At 40.1% G+C, this 23,051-nt stretch overlaps 1 protein-coding gene across 1 annotated transcript; it reads right to left on the bottom strand.

The window, feature by feature from the left end:
* Window positions 1-4,188: 4,188 nt before the first annotated feature.
* Window positions 4,189-23,002, bottom strand: vegfba (vascular endothelial growth factor Ba). The gene is made up of 8 exons (XM_067599521.1): window positions 20,970-23,002; window positions 15,851-15,902; window positions 15,560-15,756; window positions 15,387-15,460; window positions 15,245-15,280; window positions 12,359-12,442; window positions 10,602-10,874; window positions 4,189-9,667 (listed from the first exon to the last, which is right to left on the bottom strand). Exons 1-8 carry the CDS (start codon window positions 21,045-21,047, stop codon window positions 9,646-9,648), a joined length of 816 nt encoding a protein of 271 aa, XP_067455622.1. The 5' UTR covers window positions 21,048-23,002; the 3' UTR covers window positions 4,189-9,645.
* Window positions 23,003-23,051: the final 49 nt, after the last annotated feature.

The following is a 23,051-nucleotide window of genomic DNA, read 5'->3' on the forward strand; positions in this document are numbered from 1 at the left end:
GTGTTTTATGTAGTTTTGTCTCTTATAATTTGTTTTGTCTCCATTCCTTTATAGGCCTCCTGTTTAAAAACGTAAGTCTCTCCTTGTCTCCCTTTGTCATGTCTTGTATGTCCTGTCAATTACTTAGTTTGCACTTTCAATAAAACAAAAAAAATGTTTTTAAAAGTAAGAGCGGAGGAGGAATGAGCAGACACACTGACAGAGGCTGTGATTGGCTGCTGCCTCAGGTGAGTCAACCTGCAGGTACAATGTGGAGATAACAAGCAGCAGGCTCTCTGATCTCCTCCTGCTCCTACTGGTACCCGCATCCTCCGCCTGACATGAGTGAGCACGCCCAGACCACAACTATGCCCTCACCTATTACCTCCTAGACCACCAACCACAATTACGCCACCGCTCATCTACGCTCCCCTTCACCTCTATACCTCAGTCTAATCCAACCTCCCTGCAGACAACTCCTCTCACACCGTAGATGATGTTTCAACCTGTTTCGCTGAACAAAATGACCCTTATCAGAGCCGAATAGTTTCTCCTTTAAAATCTCCCTCCTCTTTCCTCCGGTGCATTGCATTCTATTGTTAAACAATCTCTAATTTTATCATATAAATTCTTCTATTTACATATTCAATGATCTGTTTTCTGTGATATAATGTATAGTTATGTATAGTTTAGTGTAGTTTTATTTTCATTTATTTAGGACAACACAGATTGTGTTTACATGTGTATTAGTGTCCTGGTTATGATCTGGTGTTTGGAGTATCTCTGTTCTGTGTTGCACATGTAAACCTGGATAAACCCTTATCCTGGGTTTGAAATAAGCTACTTGGAGTAGGCCAACAGAAACCAGGATACTGTGGCATGTAAACACCTGATCCAGGTCTCTCAACATTCTCTGTTAGCAGAGAAATGAGCGGCTGAGATGTTGAGGAATCAAGACACAGCTGGAAAATGGTTATGATCAGAGACCTGGATACTGTTAGAATCATGTAAACAGGGATGTGAACAACCAGGTTTCTCATGTTTCATGTAAACATTATATCCAGAATATGATCAAAACCAGGATACTTGTGTGCATGTAAAAGCACTCACGGACGTATTAACAACATGTGGCAGGGTTAGCTCGACAGCTAATTTGCACCTGTAGACCTAACACAACTAAAAATTGTACAAATGGATAAAACACATCATAAATAGTGCAGTTGCAACAAAATAGGAGGGAGAATTTGAGAAAATGTATCACAACTGTTTGTCCAAACAATGTTAAACATACAATGCAATCAGACAGGTTTAAAACACTATAAACAAGTCAGTCTATAAAAAAAGTAACTCATGAACACTATCTAAATAGATTTTAACCATGTTTTAAGTATGATTTTAAAAATGCTGGACTGCTCTCACAGAAAAAACTGATTTTTTTCCCATGTGCTGCATTTATATGGGATGACACAGTTGACTCTGACTACTTCTGATTTCCTGGTGGCACTGTCCATAAGTTTATCAGCTTAAAGGAGGAGTACAGAACCTTAAATATGGGACACAAATCGATATAATGTATAAAGCTTTATCTCTGAATGATATGATAGAGGTGGTAATAACTGGGTTTGTTATAGAGTACTTCTTTATAAAGTGAGTGTGGCTTTAATGAGGAAACTCAAGTTTGGGATCAACTTGTAACTAAAGTCTGAGAGAATTATTGCATGCAAGTAGAATTTTGCAGCATCCAGTGGATTTTATTAGATTATGTTGTAAACTTTGCACAACATGCTTCTGCAATACTGTACTTACTTACAGCGATGCAAATAAAGTAAAAGATTTGAATCTGGATACGTTTTTACAAATAAGAATAATTGAACTATCTCCGAAAGAGACTTGTGACTGATATCTCCACCTGTTGACTTTGCAGATATTGTTTCTCATGTGTGAACTGTGAATCTTTTATCAAGCTTTATGTCCTTCAGTGGACTGAGACAGATGAGTCTCATGTTTCTGTTGGAGATAACACTGCTTGTTTATTCTGTAAATTTTAAAAAAAGTTCTTTGTGTTCACAAGAGATGTTAAAAAACTCACACTTTCCTGTTAGTTTAACAGAAATCAGCAAACACACATGAAGCTTCTTTACACTGCCCATATTGAACTCAATCTCTCTCTCTTTCTATGTCTTTTATTTCTCTCTGTCTCTCTCTCTCACACACACACACACAGGAATGCTGATACCATCTAACAACACACATTCGTGGGACAGATAGCGTCCAATACCTGCTTCAACACAGCTGCTGCTACAAAAGCAGGGAGGAAACCATGGCTGGAGTATTAGAAAAACATGAGTCCGAACGCAGAGAAAGCAAGGTGGAAAAATACAGGAAGTACTGATACAAGTGCAGAGACTGAAAGAGACAAGAGGGAGATTGATGACATAGTGAGAGGTGCAGAGGGATGGAGAGAGTGTGATGTGAGCTACCAGTTGAAAATACATATGTATATATAAGGTTAGATTCAAGCTTTAACTGCACAAGAACAGACAGAGAAATAATCAAAGAGACACATGAAGCAGCAACAGTGTTTCTGCCTCTGCATGACGACACGTTTTTGGGGGTTTCTGATGAGCACAGAGCTCTAAAAAGCTGATTTTGTAGTACATATATATTTTCTGTATCGTGATGCATGACTCACTCTGTCCTTTTCTCTTTCTCTCTCCCTCTGTCTCCCTAATCTGGCAGCTATATTTAGTACTGGCATAATGCCCTTCAAGACAGAAAGGTTGGCAGCAGCATTTATGCTCCTCTCCTTATTATATCTCCTCTCCTCTCCTGTCCTCTCCTCTCCTCTCCTCTCCTCTCCTCCTCTTTCTCTGGAATCCAGCTCCATCATTCACAGTCACCGAATTAAACTGCTGCGAATAAACATGCTATCAATCATCATCAGTAATAATGACATGCAAGCTTATCATGTTATAACCACGCTGTCATTAACACAGTTACCCTGCCTTTGGTCTAAAGTCTGCTCCGTGATGTAAGGACACAAATGTGAGAAACGAACATCATATTGCATGAAACTTTCATCATCATCATGGTCATCATTGGCGTCATCAGCGTCATCATTGATGTCAGAGGAGGCAAAAGCACAGCGCTCAGCAACACAGAACAGAAAGCCATGTGTTCAGACAATATCCTCTATAACAGTCTCTCTCTCTCTGTCTCTCTCACACACACACACACACACTGTAGCAAATACACAGACTTCACAGTGTAGGCAGTAGGGGAAGGAGTACTACATAAGGAAAAGTACAAGTAAAAGCCATGCAGTCAAAATGTTACTTAGTTAAAGTGCATAATGGTATCAGGAAAATGTGAGACTCAAAAGTAAAAGTACTTTTTTATGCAGCAGTATGGCCCCCATTTGTGATTTTTTTGATATTTTAAATTACTGGATGATTATTATTGATGCATTAACATCTAAGCAGTACTTTACTGTTGCAGTTGGTGGAGGTGGAGCTAATTTTAGCAGCTTTAAATATTTTGGAGTAGTTTAATCTATAACGATGCATCATATTAATAGACTGATCAATATTTCTGAGAGGGAACTAGTATCTATATGAAACTTATAATTGTAAAATAAATGCAGTAGAAGTACAAATTAGCATAAAAAGGAAATAATCACAAGCACCTCAAATTGAAATTGTTCTTAAGTATGGTATCATCGTTTTAATGTTGTAATTGGTCAATATGTAAATATTCTACTATTGTGTAGTTTATTCTATGAAAAAGGCATCATATGTTACGAACTGTTCATATGTTTTGTTGAAAAAATCTTAATCTGCAAAATAACTAGTTAATGTAGCTGTGAAATAGTACAAAGTACAAAATTCCCTTCTAAAATAAAGTGGAGTTGAAGTATTAAAGTAACATCTTGTTTGCCTCCTTTTATTCTACACATGTATTTCTGTTTAATGTTCTTAATGTCTCTCTTTTGTTCTTTATCTCTTTAATGTGAAGCACTTTGAGCTGCATTTTGTTTGAAAGGTTCTATACAGATTAAGTTATTTTTATTATTATTAACATAGTACCTCAAAGTTGTACTTCAGTACAGTACTTGGGTACATGTATTCAGTTATGTTCACACGTACAGTATGGGGATGCACACCTTTGTACTCGTCCAGCTTCTGACTCAGCAGTACAGATGAGAGGAGGGGAGGGAACAATATTGTGTCTCATAACATCACATCACATCACACACGCTGTCTCCGTCCCCAACTCCCAGGGTGGCACTGTAATCAAAAATGCCTGTTTACCTTTCATTACCGTCAAACGACAGATTAAAACAAAGGGAATGGAGGAGAGGGAGGAGAGATGATGTCAAACCAGAGGGACGTCAGATGGGGACATCAGAGCAGATAAACAGTGACAGGAAGAGGGCGACAGGTTTATACGAAAAATAAGACATTTCCTTTAATAACATCTGTAACATCACGGTTGTATCATTTTCAATATATTTGACGATGCAGTATACACTTTTATGCGGACATTGACTTGATTAATTGGCATTTATAGTATACTAATACAACATGAAACTGCATTGTTTTCTACAAAGACATCATAATAGGGCACAAATGGTGTAGCAGCAAAAAAAGAGTGTAGTTTTTCTTTATACATAGGCTACAGTCGTACAATGTACTTGCAGAGAAGAGAGTTGTTAAGTACAGCTATAATGAAGTTACTAATACATTTCTAAAGTATGCACTATGTCATACACAAGGTCATGGCTGGATATTAGAGATTATAAAATGTTATACACTTTAGTAAGGGGTCTCTATAGGCTGCTAAGATATTGGAGGCTAGAACAGGGCTACCTTTACAGTACAATGTAGTGTGCAGATACAAAGCACATTGATGTTTGATACTGACACAGGATCAAGATACTGATACAAAGCTCTCAAAGAGTTGTGATGCTGAAATCACTGGAGGTCCCAGTGTGTCCTGATGGAATATACACCGATCAGCTACAACATTAAAACCACCTGCCTAATATTGTGTAGGTCTCCCTTGTGCCGCAAAAACACCTCTGACTCGTCTAGGCATGGACTCCACAAGACCTCTGAAGGTGTCCTCTGGTATCTGGCACCAAGGCAGCAGAACCTTAAAGTCCTGTAATTTGCGAGGTGGGGCCTCCATGAATCATTTTCCCAGCACATCCCACAGATGCTGGATTGGATTGAGATCTGGGGAACTTGGAGGCAAAGGCAACACCTTGAACTCTTTGTTATGTTCTTCAAACCATTCCCAAACAATTTTTGCAGTGTGGCAGGGTGCATTATCCTGCTGAAAGAGGCCACTGCCATGAGGGAATACCGTTGCCATGAATGGGTGTACTTGGTCTGCAACAATGTTTAGGGAGGTGGTATGTGTCAAAGTAACATCCACATGAATGCCAGGACTGAAGGTCTCCCAACACAACATTGTCCAGAGCATCACACTGCCTCTGGTGGCTTGTCTTCTATCCATAGTGCATCCTGGTGGTATCTCTTCCCCACGTAGATGATGCACACGCACCTGACTGTCCGTCCATGTAAAAGAAAACATGATTCATCAGACCAGGCCAACTTGTTCAATTGCTCCATGGTCCAGTTCTGACGCTCACGTGCCCATAGTAGGCACTTTTGGCAGTGGACAGGGGTCATCATGGGCATTCTGACCGGTCGATGGCTATGCAGACCCATAGAGCAACTGCTGAAGTAGCTCTTCTTTGGGATTGGACCAGATGGGCTAGACTTTGCTCCCCATGTGAATCAATGAGCCTTGGGCGCCCATGACCCTGTCGTCAGTTCACCAGTTGTCCTTCCTTGGACCACTTTTGGTAGGTTCTGACCACTGCATACTGGGAAGACCCACAGATTCTCTGACCCAGTTGTCTAGCCATCACAATTTGGCCCAAAGTTGCTTGGATCCTTACGCTTGCCCATTTTTCCTGCTTCCAACACATCGTCTTCAAGAACTGATGGTTCACTTGCTGCCTAATATGTCCCACCCCTTGACAGGTGCCACTGTAACAAGATCATCGGTGTTATTCACTTCAGGTGTCGGTGGTTTTAATGTTGTGGCTGATTGGTATAGCATTAGTCACTATTATTAGTTGGAATTAGTGCTTTAACATAGAAAAATTTGGTCACAAGAAGTAACAACCGGAGTTGTAAATGCATATGTTGATATCTCAGCACCTCAACTCTTTCAGGTGGAATGTGTTTGATATGTCGTACATATCTACATGAGTGGAGTCCATTTGCTGCTTCAGTTCTGCCCTCATTACAATTTTCTCCAGTGGAACGATGTACAGTGTGTGCTTTGCAATCTCAAACACAAGTGCAATCTGTACTGGAGTTCAGGGACTCTTAGCTTTCCCAAAACATTGATTTACTCATTCACAAAATGTTATATTATAAAAACAAATATAGGCTGGAAAATAGATCAATTTATGCACCTAATAAATGTTTGTGCAAATTTGAGAGTGAGCTAGCAAAACTTAAATTTCAGTAATAGTTTAACATTTTGGGAAATATACTAATTTGCTTTCTTAACGTGAGTTAGATGAGAAGATTGTTATCAGCAACCACCAACAGCTAGAAAAGGTAAGAATCTGCCAACCAGAATCTCTAAAGCACACTAATTAACATATTATAGGTCATTTTTAAAAACTTGCACAAAAAGTATAACAATGACAATTCAAGATTTTACAGAGGATTTTTGTGCCAGACTATTACCAAGCACAGTAACCTCCTGGAGTCTCCACTGGTTGCAACTGACAAGAAATAGTCCAGCACATAACCCCCTAAAATTGGCAAATTTTTGTTTTTGCAGTTCTGTTTTTTCTGTTTGTTTTGTTTGTTTGTTTTTTAATAGATTTAACATGTTAATTAATGAGCTTTAGAGGTGCTAAGCTAAGCTAAGCTAAGCTCAGCTCAGCTCAGCTCAGCTAAGCTCAGCTAAGCTAAGCTAAGCTAAGCTAAGCTAACTAGCTGCTGTCTGCAGCTTGATATTTACCATACAGACTGTAATTCTCAGCAATAAAGTGAACAAGCATATTTCCCAAAATGTTGAACAATTTCTTTAAAGCCAAGAATTGTCACCATTAGTTTGCAGCTACAAAGGTTTTGGGAAACCATCTCCTGCTCCACATTATCACACAGTGTCTGGTCTGTACTCAGAGGACCAGTTCAGCTCTCCTCATAGGAAAAATGTTTCCCTTCAGATTGCTAAAACGCACTCCGAAAACTCCTATAAGCTCCTCTAACCGGTGATAATCACTACAGATCTGCTGCAGCTCCACATCGCTACACCAGAGACTGCGCTTATTGCTAAATGTAAATAAAAACATAATTATCTTAGCGAGGTCTGAAATAACACAGGGAAAGTAACAACAATGCTCTAATACTTGGTCATTAATATGTTATCATATAGAGGTAGTGATTGAAGCATTGATTGACAGTAATAACAAACACTGGACAATAAACTTGAGCGTGGAAAAAATAATCTCACCTCAGGAGAGTATAAATACAGAGCTTATCACAATCACTTGAAGTTCTTTTGCTCAAGGCTGCAAAACAGCCATTCGGACTCTGGTCTGCACGCTGTTTCTGGGTGACTATTATTCAATCAGCAGGAGGACATGAATCCTGGGGGAGAGCACGGACATGAATCATGGAGTCTCATAGCTACTGATTACCACAGAGCAAAGACGTCACTGTAAATGTTCTCAGTAAAATTTAGCACAGGACACACGCTCTGAAAAGGTCTCAAAAATAGGTTTCAACTCCCTGACCTGCCATTATGTGTCCTCTAGGTCTTCACGTCAACACAGCTCTGGCTTTGACAAGCTGTTCAAGGCCTCATCCTTTCGGCCACAGTCACAGTTCAAATCCCCGTTCCCACCCGGCAGCCAAGCAGTCATGAACTAACATGGAGTTAAACCGTGAGATTCAGTCAGAATATAAACAAGTTATGTTCCAAATGAATAATACTCTTTCCATCGTGGCTCTAACATGCAACAAAAACAACCATGTTTTCTTTTCACTGCACTGGGAACAGTTATTTGCTTGGTTTCTTTGTGCCACAGACAAGACTGCCCCGGTGATTGTTTGAATTACACATTATAATGTATATAGTCTCCCATTCGTGGCCATGTGTGAGCTGTCTCTGTTTAAATTCAATACATTTGGGTATCAGTTTAGATGCTGAGTGTGTACATAGTTGGCCACCCAGTGTGACTCTTTATGCAGACGGATTAAAGATGAACAAAAACAAAACAAAGACACATTCTGCAATATAGAATATCTTCTCAATCAACTTGACAGAATTATAATAAAATATAAAACAGAGGCATATAATACAATATTCAATGAAGACTTTGCAGTAAATTGCAAATATAAACAACTGACATATTTGCACACTTGGTGTGGCACGAAGAAAAGCTTATGGCTACCTGCATTCATTTCACATTGCATGTGTGCTTGTGTGTAAATATGCATGTGTGTGTGTGTGTGTGCTTGCTGCAGCACAGGGTGGGTGAGATTGTGTGTGTCGTCTGTGTTCTTGGTGTAAGTGTGAATGTTTGTGTGTGAAGCAGTGGACTGCCGCCAGGCCTCATTATTGTCATTCTCCTCACTGCCTAAAAGAGAGGCAAAGAGAGGCAAAGCGGCTGCTTTCAATCGAGGAGCCGAGGAAAGATGGAGACAAAAGGACCAAATTAAACAAATGCCGGAAAGCGGCTTGGAGAGCCAGCCCGTGGTCGTATGCTTTGAATGAGAGAGAACGGCTGCAGGGATAACCCATCTGGGTCTTTCAGCGGGGGGACCACACAGATACACTCCATCCCAGCATTCAGCTCGACTATAGGTCCATGCACACAGGGGTGCCAGTTCATGTGCACGTCTTGTGTCCTTCTGGTATGTCTGAGTGTGTATGTGTCCACCTATACTCTGTTTGCAGTTGTTTTTCTAATCCTCCGTGCAAACATTGGCCTTGACTTGAACCAGGAATCCGTCTCCATGTGCACTTTCCCTGCGAACAACAAATCACAAATTCCACTGTAGCATCAACATGTCGGACACCTGCGTAAAACCTCGTCCTCGTTGTTCTTGCATGGTGTAATTATTTGTGTTTACACTGTTTTCTTGTATTGAAGTTCAACTGCAGATCAAAAGAGTCCAACCACTGAACCACAGTAGGACAGGTTTGTGTCTACCAGGAAAGATTTTTTTAAATATCCCTCTCCTCCTAGTCTCTCTAAGTCGCCATTATGCTGCCACCTTCATCGTGCCACTCATGGGATGTGTTTTGTGACTCTACATGTCTATAGACGCATTTACATGTGGACTGACAGAAGCTTTGCCACAGAAGCAAGGAGGTGGTGAGATGTTTGACTGCACACACACGTACACGTAGATCTACAGTATATTAAGGATGTAATACTGCACTTGTTGCTTAACTAGAGCGCTACTACAGGTTCATGCGTGTGCGTCTGCTAATATTTCCTTCCGTTTGAGGTACTGGATGTCCAAGCGTCTGTATTCTTCATGGCACTGATGCTTAGAGTGGGTGATGAATCAGCAGGGATTTGGTGGAGAGAAGGAGACGAAAGGGAAGCTGGTGGACACATCAAGTCCTCATGGCATCACACCTGGAAGCACAAAGAGAGGAAGGTTATAGCTTGAAATTGTTCGGATACAGGACTGACTCTCCAACCTTCAAATGCACATGACATGAGTCTTGTTTCTACTGTTAATTCTCTGAAGTGCAATAATGACATAAAAAGTTCTCTTCCATCCGTGTACTAAGAAAATACTGAAATCATAATGGACCCGGTCGCTGGTTTGTGTATCACAGCTGCACAATGGTGGTCTGTTGATTAAGTGGAATAACACCGGACACTTCCAAACAGTCCAAATCAACATACATGGTCAACCTGCTGTACCACCTGAGTTATGCAGTCTCACTGCACCAAAACTTCAAGTAACTGATTAACTGTCTAAACTGCAGAATCCGTCATTTGATTATTTAAAACAGGGGTGTATCTATGTAAATGTATTTTGGCTATAACAAAGCAATGAGAAGATGCTCTGAAAGGAGTACATAGAGTTTAAATTTGTACTCAGCACTGATGTAGCGTAAGGATTGCATTTTTCTTAAGTTAAACTCACAAAAATGTACCTAAGTTGCTAAATCCTACAGTATCCACTGTTTGGAGCTCAGTTTTTTTAAATGTCTCATATTTTTTGGACAGACTATCTGTCTAGAATCTTCCCCCTATATTTGTATCGTTATGTTTTTGTTCGATATTGGTATGTTCAAAAACCAAAAAATAAAAACAGCTTAAAAAATTTCTTGACTTTACTTTTTTTTAAAGAATTTTTTTTGGCATTTTTTTTCTTTATTGGACAGTGAAGAGGCAGACAGGAAACAAGGGGAAAGAGAGATGGGTATGACATGCAACAGAAGTCCCTGAACCAGGGAACCCTTGAACCCTTTAACCAGGGATGTTGCGGTTATGTGGAATGTGCATTTACCATTCAGCTCTGAAATTTCTTTTTTTGTGTGTTTGCATGTGGACTAACCTGCAGCGATGGGGGTTGAGCCTCCGGTTTTTCCGGCTGCAGCTCTCAGCAGTGATGGTACAGCGGCACTGGCACGATGTCGCGTCCAGTGCCCACTTCCTCCCTCTGCAGGGTTTACAACGAGGCCCCGGAGAGGGAGAGGGAGAGGGAGAAAGAGAAGGAGAGGGAGGGGGAGAGGGAGAGGGAGGGGGAGAGAGAAAGGGAGAGGAGCTGGTGGGAAGAAAGGATGGAGAAGGAGAGGGCGAGGGAGTAGTGGTTGGAGGGGCAGGGGTCCTGGATGGGAAAAGGGTATAAGAATGATTTGGTTATCTCCAGAATTTACTAATTCATTGATTATGTGTTGATGACTGTTGATGGTGGTGCTAATGGAAAAGTAAAGGGAACATCAAAGTTCCTGAAGGGAACATAAATGTTTGTACCAAATTTTTTTTCGCAACCACACTGACGGTTGAGACATTTTATTCAAAATTACAAATGTCAACCTCATGGTGGTGCTAGAGGAAATGTCAGTGAATCATCAAAGTCAGCAGGATTCATCCTATGGGGACCATGAATGTCTGCAGCTAATTTCATGGCAGTCCATCTAACAGTTGTCGACATAAAGGGGTGATGCACTGAACAACAGGCTCATATTGCTGTCACTAGAGCCTTGTTTAAACATCCACAGTCTGTAACAAACCCACACAGTGGAGAGTGTGGGAGACTGAAGTGAGGGTGACTAATGTGGGATCTGTTTCCTTTGCTGCTGACAGACTTTCTGCTCTTTCTGTCGATTGGTCTCTCTGTCGGTTGCCATGGCTAGTCTGCTAGTTTCCTATGAGGCCTTCAGTCTCTCCTCCAGATTCTCGGTACTTTCCCTCTGAGTCTGAGAAAGTTGCCTGCGTGAGTTGGTCCATTAACTGGAGCTGGTTCTGCCTCAGTCTTCCCGGGAAGCTGGCGGCTTTAATGAAGTTACTTAATGAGGCAGAGAGGGGCCATCTTTGTTCGGATCCCGGTGACCACGCCTGCCGCTGGCATGGACAGAGAAGGTGGCATTTGGAAGCAAATTATACAGATTTCACCCCTGCCAGAGTCTGAATAAAGCTTGTTCTGAGTGATGGATGGGTGCTGAGGGACATCACACCAAAACCCAGCCACCTCTGGCCCCCGGGGCCGGACATGACTGACAGCAAAGTGGAGGGGGAAGAGCGTTAACTCCTTTTCTCCTTCAGAATCATGGGAATCATGATTATCTCAACTCGTGTTTGAAGCTCCACCTGTTCCTCTCAGATCACAGTTTAACAGGTTAATAGTTTCAAAATGTTCTTACTGTCCTTGAAAGCTTCTGAATTACCTTGTTCAGAGCCTGAGTTGGGGATTATATCACATTACTGATGACAGTTCATGTTAAGCAACACTTGTATGCTGTATTAATGTGATTATGTAGCTTACTTATCTTATGTGTTCAGTATAAACAAAGGCGACTTCCATGAGTGAGTGTGTATCCTGTACGTGTGTGTGTGTGTGTGTGTGCACGTGTGAGAGACCTTGAATAATGTGGCTGTAAAACAAATTGTCCTTCAGGAATAATGAAGACCAGATAACCTAGTTTTTTTTTTTCTAATCCAAACATTCTCACTCAGAGCGACATTATCTGGAAAATACTAACTAATATTTACTATAAGTGGAAAATTTATCTGAAGCTTTATGAGTAAAAAGTCTCTGACTAGCCTATTGAGTTAAAAAAATGTGAGGTATGTAGTGAGTGTTCAACATACGCAGCTCTGATGGTTTCAGTCGTCATCTGTCCGGACATTCCCCTCAACTTTTTCTTGTTTTTTCTTGCTGGCTTCAGATGGGGCCTGAGAATTAAAAAAAATGTTTAGTTTTGACACCTGATTGAATTTAAATTTTTCAATTTGTATGAAACAACAAACACCAAACTAAAAACTTCTCCGTGCATCTACTGCGTGAATGTAACACATCCTTAAATGAACCCTATGCTCTATGTCCTGATTGAATACTTGCTATGTTTTGTATTTTTCTTTACTTGATTAGACAGCTTCTGATTTTAATCTTAATTTCGCCAGTTTCAGACGAATTTCTTAGGCAGCTGCTCTTGTTTACACAATAATTGAGAAGTTTGGCTTGTTTTGTGAAATAAAAATGTTTTTGTTGGAAACACATGTTCTTATTCCTCTGAGTAAGGTTCCAAAAAATGTATTGTTTTGGTATTAGTACCAAAAATCAGATGTCATATCTGCACAAGTATTGTAATAAAAACACAATATCCAGACCTAGTCCTCTATTTTAAGTAAAAATTTATTTTTTATGAAATGCATAGCTTTTAAATTTGCCCCAAAACAAACATTTAGGCCTTTGAAATCTGAACTAGATCTCCTTTTCAAAAACAGGAAGCTCACAGTCATGATTTAGTGACTTTCCAGTGAGCTTGACATGCTTCACATTTTTGTCTGTAACTTCTTACATCACCATAATAGAGAAAATGTATATTCTTAAAGTAACTTATGATGTTTGTTATCTGTGTTTTATTTCACATCTTTACCAAAACTTTGCATTATTTTTAATGCATCATATTGTAACATGTGTTCTGTTGTAGCGACTCAACAGAATGAAATTTAATTTGCAGTATCAGAGACAGAAGTTGACAAAAAGATTCACTATTTGAGAATCATTTAATGGTTTTGATACCAATATGTATATTTTTAAGGCTGCAATTTCTATTTCAGTTGTAGGATGAATCACTGACTTGAAGGCTCAAATAAACATGGATTATTATCTTATTAAATGTCCTGACAAAACGAAAATCAACACAATGACATCTGTAGACTTTAGTAGACTTTATGGCTGCACTTTTTTGGGTCATGTCCATTTTGCCTGCAGTTAAACAAGCTCTGTCCACAATTTTCTGATCACTATCCTTCTTTTTAACATCTAGCCTTTACGAGCAAAAACAGTTTTACCTTATTGAACACTGGTGCCCTCAACAGCAAAGTGCATCTGCCTGTAGATCTGTTTTTTGTTTTTACTGGTTTGTTTCCCTCTCTCTGTCTGATCTAATCTTCTGTAAACTATATTAAACTATATCAAATTATGTGGACAGTGTTTACCAGCTTAGCTCTGACATTATTAACAGACTGTGCTGCTGCTGTTGTTGTCTTTGGAGCTCTAATTTACTATCATGGATGCGTGACTCTGCTTCGTCAGTCTGTGAGAGAGCACATGGCAGGGGAGATAAAATCATCACTATGGTGACAACAGGATGCGGGCTGTCCCAGGGGATGCTGGGAGAGAGTCACACAGATGCTAACTCACTGAGAGGGACACACACACACACACACACAGAAACAAATATTCACACACATTTATATTAGAGAATGTACACATGCATAAGTACATATTTAGCAAAACACACACACATATAAACCCTGGCTGAGGTGAAAAACAAAAGACGTACACACACATACACACGTATACATTGGAATCCTTTATTTATGTCCACATCCTAACAGGAAGCAGGGGGACATAAACATTAAAGATGCAATCATGTATGAGGCACTCCGACAAACATCCAACAGGAGTTTCTGTTTCACAGTTCACAGCTGTCAGTCCAAGCTCACACTCAACAAAACTGGACATCAGGGCTGTTTCCTCCAGACAAAAAGGTTTCTTTACTCCTAGTATGTGTATGTTGACTTAAAGTCTGAGGAGTGGAAACTTCAAACTAAATAGATAGGTAATTTGTCACATTTGCCACTTTTCATTTTTTCCCAGGGCGTAACCACGATGTTCTCTTCATGTTTTCAAACTCAACTATCTAATACAGGCTAAAAAGTTTAATGATTGTTGTGTGATAATGCACTTGTGGTAGTATATGTTACAAAAAGTGATTGTTTTTGAAATCTCTGTTGATGGCCTATTACAGTGACGGCAAATTGTAGTCGTCTGCAGAAAAGCCTCATATTTATGGGTTCAACTATAATCAATGTCCAACTAGAAGTAAACTTGCTCCCACGCAACGTAAAAAGTAGTCTCACCAAGTTCAAAAAGGTTACTTTGAACCCCAAAAGACAATATTTCAATTTGAGTGCAAACCATATCTAGTTGGCTGATTTTGTTGGTATAAACACTCCAGATAAACAGTGAGAGTGACTATTGAATTTCAGTTTAAGCTCCAAAGCAAACACTGACATGCTGACATTAAATTGGTGATGCTGTTTGTATTTTGTAAAGGTCAGATGTTGGACTTTTTCACTTTTCCAGAAGAGTAATAAAAATGGTGGAATAAATCCACATGACAGATTGTTTGAAATCAATTAATGCATGCTGGCCTCCGTTCATGACTATAAGAACAAGTAGCTCATAACTGTGACCTCTTTGTACTACAACTGAATCTTTTAAGGGCAACTTGGATTTAACTCATCTGACGACCTCCTCCTCCTCCTCAATAACACCATCAGCAGAATAATGAGTGCATCATTAAGGCAGAAATTGAACATGTGTTGCTAGACAGGGTTTTATAAAGTCATTAGAGGTATGGCGCACAAGATTTCACAACTTAACACACAATTGAACACACACAAACAACAGCAGGTATATTAAAACCCTGAAGGGAAGAGAGAAAGGACAGGAGGGGGTGTTACCTTGTAGTTGGCGTCAGCTGGAATTGTTCTTTTAATCTGCACACAGATAAAACAGATCGTGTTAGTATAAAGGTGAATGAACAACAGGTACACCGTCCTTCTGTTCCTTTGTGCAGAGACATTAAGAGTGTGTTTTTATTACCTGCACTCACACTGGCTGTGCTCGATGAAGGGCAGTTCAACGAGCTCGTGTCTCATGAAGGAGGTCCTCATCAGCTGCACACAAATCAGAAAACAATCGTGTTTAACTGCAAACATCCTTTCACTGTTTTCAACATTAATCGTCTATTTTTTACAGTGAAGTTGTGTGTGTACCTCCATGGTGAGTGTGTGCGTGAGCAAGGGAACACACTCCATGGCCTCGTCGGCACAGCAGCCGCCACATCTCCTCACCGACACACAGGATGGGACGAAGAGGTGGTGTGTCTCCCCCGGCAATTCCCGCCAAACCTCCACCAGAGTGTCCCGAGGCTCACAGCCGCTCCGCGAGTACACCTCCAACCACCGCCGCACTGATGGAGAGACAAAGACAAACTGCATGTTTTGATTTTTCTCTTTCAGCTCCGTGAAGTGCTGTAAGAGTCTGTGTAGAAACAGGGAGCATACCTTCTCGAGCTTCTCTGGATTTAGGGGAATCGGCCGGTCGCCAGTGAGCAAGCTGGAGGGAGAAATAAAAGTAATAAAAAAGTTAATGTGAAGTTAAGTTCAGGGTTTCTTGGTTGAGTTGACCTATTAGATTTATTTAGCAGAGCACTTACAGGTCATACAAGTTAGTTAAAATTTGAAATAAAAGAGAGTGAAACTGAAGCAAAACCAGTGATACAGCGACTGGTTAGTAGGAGAGTAAATGATGACTTCCAGTGAGTCATCATCATAGAAAAACAATAGTTTCCAATACTTAAAATATCCTGATATACTAATATATATATCCTAATATAACCTCAATGTGTTGGAAGCTGATTTACATGATTTATACTATCAATTTATGCAATATGTCAACATATATACCCAAACTAAAAGTTTTGAATTAGCTAAATTTGCTTTCCACCAAATATTCTGAAAAAAATGTATGTACATGATCAAATATCAACCAGAACACAACAAACTGAGATTGATTAATTATACTCAATGACAAAAAATTAGATTAAATCAAGTTAAAGTAAAATTTTGTGAGAAAAATGTGTTATAAAGTGAGTAAAATCCATGAACACATGATGCCAATAGTACCATAATTTACCCTAAAAGATTTTCCCAGACTGACTTCACATGCTGAAGAATGTCAGTTTCATGCATAGACTGTAAAAAATAATGAACATGGCCACCATGACGTCACCCATTGGTTTGTGGACTCCTGTTTTGAAGCCTCGACTTTGCATTTTGACTGTCGCCATCTTGGATTTTTGGAACCAGAAGTGACCATATTTGGACAAGCGGCAGGAGCTGACCGTAATGCTAGCTGCTAGCTTGATTAGCACAGTGCATTTACAATCCATGGTTAACTGTGATAAAGCTAATGCTTTGCTTTAAAAAAAAAGTATTTATTGGAAAAAAATGGAAAATCCGACTCCTTAGAGGGTCTTTTAGTGCAACCGAAGGCTGAACAAGACTTTTTTAGGCCACCAAAATGTTACAATTAGCTTTCATGAACTGAAAACACAGTGAAATAGCGATGGCTACGCCGATACTGTGAATCTGGGGTTACGCCATGGTTACGTTACCTAACCAACATTGTCACTGTGGTATAATTTAAACAAGTGAGTTATATATAAAAACAAATCACCCCCTGTACAGTTGTCATGAACGGGGAAATTAGCTATAGAAACCAAAACTGTTTTTTGCACCAGGCTGTAAACGTGTTTATTTCAGCTGTAAAGTTCAGAATTTTAAAATGTGGGTCTATAGGGATTGACTCGCTTTTGGAGCCAGCCTCAAGTGTCCATTCAAGGAACTGCACTTTTGGGTACTTAACACGTTGGCTTCACTTTCCAGCCCCAGACGTTGCCACTTAGTTTCAAGATGTGTGATATTTATTTAAACCTTCATTAACTGATTTTTTGGCCACTTGGGGGCAGCGGAAACAAGTTGTGAACACTGACATATTTTAAGTTGATATGGTGGACTTGTTGCTTCTTTACAGATCCAGCAGGTATGGAGCAACATTATCATTTCACTCTCTTTTAGCTCTGTTTTTTTAATCTCTATCAACTCTTGAGGGAAATATCGAGCTCTTTAGTTGTTAAATGCTCTATATTCACCAGCTAGTCTACAGCTAACTGTGTCTGTTTGCGGTTTGGTGATGAGCAGGTAGTTTACAGTGGGTTTTTAGAGGTTTTTCTCTCAAAACAGTTGCCTACTGTGGCCGAAAATAACATTATGAGAGCGCTGAGAATGAACCAAAACAGAAAAATTCCAGCCGGACAGCTAAACAATGAGCTGAAATTCGCTATAAAGCTCAATAAAGCTGAGGGAAGCTACAGAGTCAGGTGATAATTCTCTCAACACTAAAATGTAATTTATAGCCTCTTTAAGTCATAAAGTCAGTACAAATAAGATCACATATATCTGCTGTCATTAATCACAAAATAACACCATCATTATATCATGTATTGCTCAATGACTAATGTTATTATTGAGCAATTAGCAGCAACCTCCTGTTTGACATTGTTTCAAAGGTTGACTCATACCAACTGTTATTACATAGATAGAAATGTTAGATTACAGAGGATTATTTCACACATTTCCTTTTTCTCTGAACACGCAAAGCTCAGTAATTTATGACGATAAATCAGAAGAACAAAAGATGGAAGGAAGAGGCCTCATTTTAGGCTCTGTCATGAAATAGTTTCTGCATGGATGGAGTCCATCGTATTGAAATTATCTTTACTCAAAACAACCCTTTTTTTCAACTCCTTGATTCTGTCTGTGGGAGGGAGCTGCTGGGTTTGTGTACCTGCTACCTTTGCCCTCAAGTCTATTAGCTGATTATGGTGCTTGAAACACTTTCAGTAGCTCTGCGGTGGGAGATAGTGAGAGTTTCTGCCACTGGATTTCTCACCAACAAACTGTTACAGTTCAATCAGTGAGACACGGACGACTATTTTATAAAGTGACCCAAAGAAAACCAAATACTGCAGCTTGTGTGGCATAAAGGTTTTGTTCTGACAGTTATTTCAGTAACATGTGTTGTTTTCCTCTTTTAGTTTGTTTTTATATCAGTTCATCTTACTTTTCACACACATTTGATTTCCTATAGTCAGCTCTGGGAGGGAAAAACACACACAGAGAGACTGCATTTTATAACTTTATATAACACACACACACACACACACACACACACACACACACACACACACACAAACACACACACACAGTCGTTATTGCGTTTATATTTGTGTGTGTGAAGACCAAGGCCACTTGTAAGGGAATGTAGACTTTGTCCAATTGCCCCCCTTTAACTGCTCCACCCCCTTCAACACACACACACACACACACACACGCACACACACACTGGTTTGGCCCACATTGATTCTGAGTTAAGCTACGATTGAGGCCATTTTGTGACGGGTAAGATGTTGTGTGTGTTGTTTCTGTATGAGCCTTTTAGACGGAGCTGAGATTACCTCCTTTTGGCAGCTACATCTGCCAGTAGCTGGCACACACACACACACACACACACACACACACACGCACACACCTGAGTGCCAGTCCGGTGCCATCTGCAATGGTACTGCTGTCTGTCTACTGTCTAACACGTCAAGCTGCTCCCAGAGCACACTGTGTGTACAGCCAAGTGTGTGTGTGTGTGTGTGTGTGTGTGTGTGTGTGTGTGTGTGTGTGTGTGTGTGTGTGTGTGTGTGTATGTGTGTGTGTGAGACAGAGATAGGGAGAAATATCCAACCCTGCAGCTATATACCATCTCTCCCACACCCAGCGTCATCGCTATACCGCAGGAAAATGATGACCCCTTTTCTAAATTAGCTGTCAGAGAAGCAGACAGCATGAAAGCAGAGAGTCCCGGGTGTGAGACGGTGGCTGTGAGCAGCAGGTGAAGAAGCTTTTTCAGCGCACGCTGCTGTGTGCCATGTAGCGTCTAGGATGATGAATCACTAAAACATACAGTATACAGCAGCTCAAAGTCAGAGCTGGATCCCACACCGCCTCAGAGCACTGCTTGTTCCTGATAGAAGTCTCCAGACATAAATAAAACACCAACACATGCAGGTCTCTGTATATATGTGTGTGAGACCATATGTCACATTAGAGGAACATGTTACAACAACCACTGAACATTTTTAATGAATCTTAATTATAATTAGCGTCTTTTTAAATGAAACAAAGCAAAATAACTGGAGCCAGTGTCTAAAGAGGCATCATGTATAAGCTGTAATTAATGGTTTTATTACTAATTCTTTATATATTGGTTATAAAGCATTGATTAGAACAACTTTCGGGTTCCCAGGTTGTGGAAAAATCCTCGTCCAACATGTCACTTGCTTTGTCTTTTTAGTCTACTTGGACTGGACTGGTGGTTGATATTAATAACTTACAGGAATAGTTTGACATTGGGAAATTTGCTGATTTGCTTTCTTGCTGAGAGTTGGAAGAGAAAATTGACACCATCCTCATATCTGTCCGTTAAATATGAAGCTAATAACTGCCAAATTAGCTTAGCTTAGCTCAAAAATGGCAACAAAATATGAACAGTGGCACCTTTAAAACTCACTAATTAATATATCTTGTTTGTTTAATTTGTGCAAAAAAAAAACTATGTCTAAAACAGACAATTTGCCATTGTATGGAGGTTTATGTGCCAGGCTATTTCGACCAGTTGCCAGGCAACCAGTGTGGACTTCAGGAAGTTACTGGTCCTAGCCAAAAAAAATATTGTTTTTACTCTTTGTTTTTTTGTACAGATTAAACAAACGAGATTAAACATGTTGATAACTGAGCTTCAGAGGTACTACTAGCTACTTTCCCCCTTGTTTCCAGTATTTATGCTAAATTAAGCCTACTGAAGTGGTATCAATCTTCTCATCTGGCCAAGATCTCAGTAAGAAAACATATTTCCCCACAAAAATTCCCAACTATTTCTTTCATATTAATGTTGCTCATGAATGTATTTCTGCTTCAGATGTCCTGCAGCTCTTTTCAGGAGGATAAGTGGTTTAATCAGTCCATTATTGGGGTTTTCCTGATCAATTAAACAGCTAGATAGATAAAAAGGCAAAGCAAGTGTCATGCTGGAGGAGGTTTTTGTACAATCTGGCAACTTCACCGTTCTTATGAATGGTTTATCTCATATATATAAAGTATTAGCCAGCCTAAAATATTGATCAAACATTAATGAAGTGATTAATTACAGCTTATAAACTTGAAAGTGGAACCAAATTCACAGTGAAAGGAGACATTAAATACCATAAATGTCACTATAAAACAATTACTAAGCGCCACAGACAGTCCCAAACATGCTACAGGACTATTATAGTTAATTATATTATAGTTTGTCTGTCACTGGACCTGAAGTGACAGGTGTCATTGACCTACAGGATAACTTCCACAATGTTCCCCACAGACAAAATCCATACATTAAGGCTGTTTTTTTTCTTTTAAATGCCAATCAAGTGGTCACCATTATAAGCTGGTAAAAAGCTAACAGGCCTCATGGCTGATGGCAGGCTGACCACTTCAGACATGCAGTCTTTTGAGGTCAATGGTCCATACATACCTTGGCGTGGGACGTCGGTATTCTGGTGAGCAGCAGGAATTGAAACATTCCTAGAATAACTTGAAGCATAATCCCCATTGTGCAGGAGTCCAAGGGGCACGCAAAAAATATTTTTGGACCAATCCAAAAAAAAAAAAAGCAAAGAAAAAAAAACAAAAGAAGGTGTCTGTCTGTCTGTCTGTCGCCTCTGTGCTCGATCAAAGACGCAGAAATCCCGCTTTCATTCTCCAGTCTCCCTTCCTTGAAAGGACACCCAGGGTGGCATCTTCAGTGCTGCAGGAACAACTTTTATCTTGTTGCATTTGAGATTATATGATAATCTGAGCTATTGCAGACTAAACCTAAACTCTACTGATAGTTTGTTATAATATCTTTATCAGTGAGACACTGGATTGTTGTCTGGAGCTTTTTTTTTTATCTGCTTGCAGTATAATTTAACTGTAAATGTGCCACTCTTGAGTCATCATTAAATATCCAACCGTGACCCCAGAATCCAGATATTTTGGTGACACTTGTGTCAACTTTAAGTGATGCCTCCTTACATTTATTTTCAGGGTACCGTCAGTATGCTGGTCCTGATCTCATGAAACCGGTCAGGGGGGTCCGGGGGTGGTGTGACTGGAGGATCATCCAGACTCCCGCTGAAACGTGGTGCGATTATAAAATCCTGTGTGCGGGTGAAAAAAAAAATCACATCATCCAGCTACAGGACGTTTCTCCGGTAAAGATCCGACGCTTTGGCCCGACGTGCAGAGGGACAGTGCCGCATATTCCGCTGCCCGGCTCGGTCACAGTCTCTCCACACTGTCGCTCCCACTGAAAACGTGACGTTTTCCCTCCAGGCGCATCTTTCCGTTTTTTATCCTCTTATACATGAAGCTAGAATAAAATCCTCTGCCGTGTAGTGCGGCTACAGCAGAGCCAGCAGAGCCAGTCCGCAGACAGAGGAAAGAGGTCTGGAGAGGTAGGAGTCTTCATTTGTTGTTGTGATCGGTTTCCTCATTTCCTTTGCCCTTGAGACGCACGCAGCGTAACCATTGCGCTGCCAACTTTTTCCAAACGGGACAGACACTGGATACAGGTGCTGCGTCTCTGCTGGTCCCGAACTGGGGGTTTAGGGGGCCTCTTTGCAAGTGGGGAACAAGGCTGTAGCTGACACTGAGGACACTGAGGTCATGTCCTCGGTATTTTATCTGGGAATTTGTGTTTGTTTTTTTAATTAACCGGGAGGACACAGTGAATGTTTTACATGCTGATCCCTGTATTTCTGCACTGAATACATTTTAATTGGACTACTCGGCTTACAAAAAGGTTTCAGTAACCATTTCTACACCAAAAGTGTATTTCTTTATGTTTGCTGACAGTTTATTCTTCAATCATTACAATAATTTATAATAATTTCCTAATGAATGTTACTATAACAAATAAGTTTCCAGGAAAGGACATTGTAATTAGATTTCAATCAATTAACTCCAAGGCTCGGCTTGTGTAGTCAGGACACTGCATGTCAGCTGAAAACATGGACTTTGTCAATGTAATTCAATCTATATATGTATATGGAGAATAAAGCTTCTTGATGATGAATGAATATCTAGTTAAACTGAGCAATTATTTCAAATAAGTTCCTCTGGGAATCAGCTTATATACTCAACACAGCTACTGACTAACCTCTAACCACAATAGCTGAATTTTAGTCTAAACAGGCTTTTTCACAGCAGAAATCTTGACTTGTCATAGCAGTAAAAGCAAAGGTGTTACTAATAATATCAACAATGACTCTGCTGTATTCAGGTGTCACGACAGCGTGACGGTGAGTCAGCATGAACAAAACCAAGAACCTCAAACTGAGGCAGATAAACTGATTTCAGCCATGATTAACTTCATTGTTTACACCCGTGCTTTTCATGCTCAAACACCTCCAAATGTCCTCTGTGTGCTCTATAATTAGCACCGAATTACACAGTTCTTTCCAGGAGATTATTAGGAAATAATGGACCTGTAAACTGAGAAATGAAAAACATGAAAAACCCAAATAAATGAGAAACTTTGATGATGATCTTGTGGGACTTTGACTCATGCTCT

Source organism: Thunnus thynnus, chromosome 9 (assembly GCF_963924715.1).
Source record: "Thunnus thynnus chromosome 9, fThuThy2.1, whole genome shotgun sequence".
NCBI classification, from domain to species: domain Eukaryota; kingdom Metazoa; phylum Chordata; class Actinopteri; order Scombriformes; family Scombridae; genus Thunnus; species Thunnus thynnus.

Excerpts from the sequence above, each read along its gene's own strand:
- vegfba (XM_067599521.1), bottom strand. The coding sequence starts at position 21,047 with ATGGGGATTATGCTTCAAGTTATTCTAGGAATGTTTCAATTCCTGCTG. Across the intron at positions 15,281-15,386 it reads CACAGCCAGTGTGAGTGCAG|ATTAAAAGAACAATTCCAGC; the intron begins GTAATAAAAACA and ends ATCTGTGTGCAG. Across the intron at positions 10,875-12,358 it reads ACTGAAACCATCAGAGCTGC|GACCCCTGCCCCTCCAACCA; the intron begins GTATGTTGAACA and ends TTTCCCATCCAG.